The following is a 5066-nucleotide window of genomic DNA, read 5'->3' as shown; positions in this document are numbered from 1 at the left end:
GATATATATTATATGTGAAAAAAAATTTACCGCTGATTAACATAAAATTTGCCATTTAAGTGAGCGAATTTTATAAAATTATTAAAGTTCCTTATTACAGTGGACGGCCTTGTTTCAAAGTCCAAAAAAATGTGTTCTAAAACTTATGGATAAAATTATTTGTTTTGAAAAATAAATATATTTTTTAATTTATTTCGAACAAGATTTATCTTGAATTTTTGTTTTTCGCGGACCAAAGGATTGGCTGGGTGAGAAAAAGCGGGGTTTGCATACGATCTTCAATAACCGAAACCCTAGCCTACGTCTGCCTTCTATCTCCCAGCCTTCTACATAACAAACAAATAAATCCTTTCTTCTCTGTGTTCATATTGTTGATGATGGAGTCGGCGGAAACAGGAGAATGCCTGTGGATGGTGACAAACGACTACATCTTTGGCATCCGCGTTGAGAAGTTAGAAAAATTGGGGAAGAATGAGGATAGGGATTGGAAATCCCATCTTGAGCAGGCTCCGTTTGATTTCTGTTTGAATCTTCCAGAGTCCAGCATGTTGGATTACTTTATCTTCGACTCGAAATTTTTCTTAGTCGGTAAGCAAACCGAATCTGGCACCAAGATCTACCAAATCTCCTATGTCGGCGGCAACACGTTGGGCACATCTGAAGCAGTAGAGACGGGCGCAATCCCTCCGCTACCGACCGAAGACTTCATTTTCCTTGCAAACATTAAAGATGACGTTTACTTGTTGGAGCATGGTGCGGTACCACAGTTAGGAAGAAAGACGGGGTTATGGGTTTTATGTCCCAATCCCCCTCACCCGAGCTGGCATTCCGCGCCCGATCCTCCAACCGAAGTCAACTCTGATGATTATAGTGTGCCTGTTGGTTTTGTGCTAAATGATAAATTCTTTTTGCATCCCCTGTCCGCACCAGGAATTGCATATCTCTACGATCCCCAACTTAAAGCATGGATTAAACTGGAGCGCACATTTTTTGTTCCTGGTTATGATCTTTTCGTGCGTGTGCGGTCCCTTGGGGATGTAGGCGATGGCAGTGTGGTGCTGACATGGAAACTGAAGGCTCTTCGCGTACGTGGTGTGAAATATGACATACAGGCTTTGCTGGTGGATAATAAAGATTATTGCATTCTTCGCCATCAACGCCTTGATGAGTTGTGTGAGGCGATCCAACCATCCTTCTTTGATGATTTTTCCTCTGAGCTCAACTTGGTTGACCTTGGCAACAGCAAAGTATGTGTTACCATCTCTGGTCTCGCAGAAGGCATTCCATCCTTTTGCATTTTAGTAGTTGAATTAGGGTTGGTACAAGAGGAGCAAAGGTTCTTATCTGTGCGTGTACTCGTGAATCGAGTCTTCGATACGAGGCCTTATTTCTTAGATGACCGCGTTCAAGTGCTCTACACCTCCTTTCTTTTCTCCCTCAGAAAGAGAATGCCTCGCAAACATCCATATTCCAAAGGTATAATGTTGCTTTTGTCAGCATGCTTCTTGTTATTCTGTAAGAGTTACCATTAAATTATATCCATCAAAAACATTGTTAGGGATTTGGTGAATAAATTTTCTTTATTTTTTAAAAGACTTGAGAACAAAATTACGTTACAGATTGCATCTCTCCAAGGAAAGAGCCCAAGCTAGCTGGTGGGACGAATCCAAGCAACCCAACAACAGCATTCGAACAAGAATGACTAACTTCAACCTGTTCATGTATGCTTTGTTTTATTGTTGTTCCCTCTGCTATGATTACTTGTTTTTCATTGGCGATCAGATTTTGAATACTGATGTGTTTATTCCGCTATTAAATAAAGTTAGACATGTTAGTAGGATTTCAATGTTCATATATCATTTTGAACTTTTTTAGGTTATAATCTTTTTCATTCACAAAATTGAGAAAATATCAAGTTTTAGTCAAAGAGAATAGATGAATCAATAAGAGCATATGAGTCAAGAGGAATAAGTGATGTATCTATTTAACTTGTGGCTTATTCCTCTTTCTCTTTCTTTCACTCTTCTTTCTTTTTGATATTTTAATATTTTACTTTTCTGAATTTTATATTTTTACTTTTTTTTAAGTTAAGAATTTTCACATAAGGTGTTTGGAATTTGAGATAGATTTTACCTTTGTTGATGTCTTGATCTTTTCTTAATTTTATTGTGGCATTTATAAAATGATATATGATCGACAAACATTCAAATTTGTTTCTGTATAATTTTTAAATTTCATAAATTATTGGTACCATGTTGATTATAATTTATATAAGCCTTTATTGATAAAGAAAAATATGCAATTCCAAATTTCCAACGCAGTTGACACTTTTGCTCTTTTTAAGCCTTTGATAGTCTTTTTCTTTGTAAAAATTGAGCTTTTTTTCCTTGGTTTTAGAATTTCTTTTGGTTAAATTGCTATTAGTTATTGAATCATTATTTCAAAGCCAAGGTTATAGTAGGGGCCTGTTGACACTTAAAGGGTGAATGCTAAGATATGGTAGGGTCTTGTGGGGAAGGAGATGTTGATGTTGTCTAATTATCTTAGAATTCATTTAGTTTATTCAACAAATTATGCTCTTTCTCATTTGTTTTTTGATGATTTGTTTCTCTGGCTTATTTAATTATATATGTCATGAGATTTATTGTTTGTGTTATTTCTAAATCTAGATGAATGAATGATAGTTAACGGAGATCACAGCAAAATTTGAATTTGACAGAGGAGATTATTTTTGGTCTGCAGATTAAGTGTTATATGAAGCAGTTGTTGTCGATTCTCGGACATTGTCATGCTTGGGGTGTGATGTACTGGGATATCAAGGGATCAAATCTTCTGGTGAATAATGAAGGGATACCGAAGGCGTGGTTGAATATAATAGTACATTGAAATTTTCTTAGTGCGGTATTGGTTGGATTTGATGATTTTTATGAAGAATAGTTCTGGTAGTAGTAGCTTCTGCTTGTCAAATCTATGGATATAAGACTTTTAAAAGAAAATTAGATATAGAGATGTCGACTATTTTACATAACATCCTTTTCAGCAATAATTTTTATATTATCAATGGTTGGAATTGTTCTGTTAACCTGCAACATTTTCCAGGTTAGACAGACGGTGGTTGCGATAATGTCAAAATGTGACATAAGGTAAAGATCTGCTACCCTTCCCCCTCCCGAAACCAAAAAGGGTCGTGCAATATTTGCTAGCTGGAGTCCATTATATTTTCCCAGGTTTTGGTTTGGGTTTAGTAATCTCAGGAATAATTCGAGTGCATGATGATATGCTTATGGTTGAATTTCATCTGTGTTTGTGAATTACAGTTCCTTAGTTATTGCTGCAGATTATATATATGCTACCTAGGACATTTGTTAGTTAAGCATTAAAAAGAGATGTCCTACGATGCATGAGATTTCAATCCTCAAGTAGAGTTTCACATTTCTTAGGAAAATTCTTTTTGTTTGTTATGTTAAAATAGTTGGAACTTGGAATTAATTAAGTGCATACTTTCCCTATCTGGCTATAAATCTCGGATTTTTGACGAAAATGTGCAGAGATATATTTATGTACATTAAAATTTTTATATTTTGAATGGTTTTGTCTCTCCTATTCAATAAAAAAAAAACACAATAAAATATTCATGATACGAGATATCTATGTGTTACGGGTCTTTCTATGATGATTTTACTTGCTATTGTTCTAAACTTCTAAAGGCTTTATTATTTCACTTATGAAAGCATTAGTGGTATGTTATTCGTGATCCTAATCAGCAGTAGCTTAAATTCCAGCAGCTCCCCAACATCCTATATTGTTGATGGCTCAATATTATTGTTCATTACGGTCAGTGGTTTTAATGTATAATAGCTTACCTAATAGGCTTTAGCCAGGACTAATTAACCTTGAAAATGAGGTCGACTATTCATTTACAAGGCATTTTTTGAGTTCGTCGAACAATTGATTGAAATTTTAAGACTTTTAATTTCTTTTAAAAAATATAAATAATAGTAAATAGGGGTGTTCAAAACTAAATAAAATAGACGATCGAAATGAGAAAATTAAATTATTACACGTGCATTCAATTATGTAATTATATCAATAAAAATAACTATTTTTTAGGATAAGTTATCGAAATAAATTGTTTGAATACAACATTTGAACAATGAAGACGCAACTATAGAAACCGTGAGAGGGGTATAGCGGATGTCTGTAGCGGTTTCTAAACAAAGAAGAAACTGCAGTGCCTTTGTAGCAGTTTTTTCACAAATGCAACAATGAGAAAACTGTTATAAAATAACTAAATAAATAAGGAAAAGGTAATAAATAAAATATGGAAATATAATTAGATAACCCAAGTAGTAATATTTACTAGAATTACTATCTCAATATAATAGAGATGATTAATATATTTACTAATATTAAATATAAAAGTAAGAGAAAAGAGTACTTAAAATACTTGTAAGGAGAGAGAATATAAAAGAGAGAGAGAAAGTTGTTATTATTGATTGTGTGTTGTGTGAAATGCATCAGATGATGCCTTCTATTTATACATGTAAAATGTATTCATTTTCAACCTTCATTTAATTAAGTCATCCTTGATAAAGAGAGGTTCTTTGAAAATGGGCATCCAACTCATCCCTTATCACAACACTCCCCCTTGGATGACCATTTAGGATTATTGCCTCGTTAAAACCTTCCTAAAGAAAAACCCAGTGGAAAAAAAACCTTAGTGAAGGAAAAAGAGTACAATATCCTTTAGTAATGGGGACTGCCTCATTAAAAACCTTGTCAAGAAAAAAACAGTTGGAGTTATCTTCTGATCAATCAATCCACATGATGACAGAATATATTGGATCACACTCCTCACCCAAAAACACTCGCGACTAACTTCATGTATCGCTAGTATTTCAGCATGATTAGAGGATGTTACAGCAATCGTCTGTTTCGTGGATCTCCATGATATAGCTGTACCACCATATGTGAACAGGTATTCTGTTTGAGATCTCCCTTTATGTGGATCAGACAAGTATCCAGCATCTGCATAGCCAACTAATTGTGACTTGGATCCATAGGGA

The 5066-nt window shown here is 34.5% G+C and overlaps 1 protein-coding gene across 1 annotated transcript; it reads left to right on the top strand.

Moving 5' to 3' along the window:
- The first annotated feature begins 209 nt into the window (after nucleotides 1–209).
- Nucleotides 210–3061, top strand: LOC107463023 (uncharacterized). The gene is made up of 3 exons (XM_016081725.3): nucleotides 210–1476; nucleotides 1620–1721; nucleotides 2743–3061. Exons 1-2 carry the CDS (start codon nucleotides 375–377, stop codon nucleotides 1700–1702), a joined length of 1185 nt encoding a protein of 394 aa, XP_015937211.1. The 5' UTR covers nucleotides 210–374; the 3' UTR covers nucleotides 1703–1721; nucleotides 2743–3061.
- The last annotated feature ends 2005 nt before the right edge of the window (nucleotides 3062–5066 follow it).

Source organism: Arachis duranensis, chromosome 8, assembly GCF_000817695.3.
Source record: "Arachis duranensis cultivar V14167 chromosome 8, aradu.V14167.gnm2.J7QH, whole genome shotgun sequence".
Lineage (NCBI taxonomy): Eukaryota > Viridiplantae > Streptophyta > Magnoliopsida > Fabales > Fabaceae > Arachis > Arachis duranensis.
This window is presented reverse-complemented; position numbering and strand designations above follow the sequence as displayed.

Excerpts from the sequence above, each read along its gene's own strand:
- LOC107463023 (XM_016081725.3), top strand. The coding sequence starts at position 375 with ATGATGGAGTCGGCGGAAACAGGAGAATGCCTGTGGATGGTGACAAAC. Across the intron at positions 1,477-1,619 it reads CAAACATCCATATTCCAAAG|ATTGCATCTCTCCAAGGAAA; the intron begins GTATAATGTTGC and ends ATTACGTTACAG.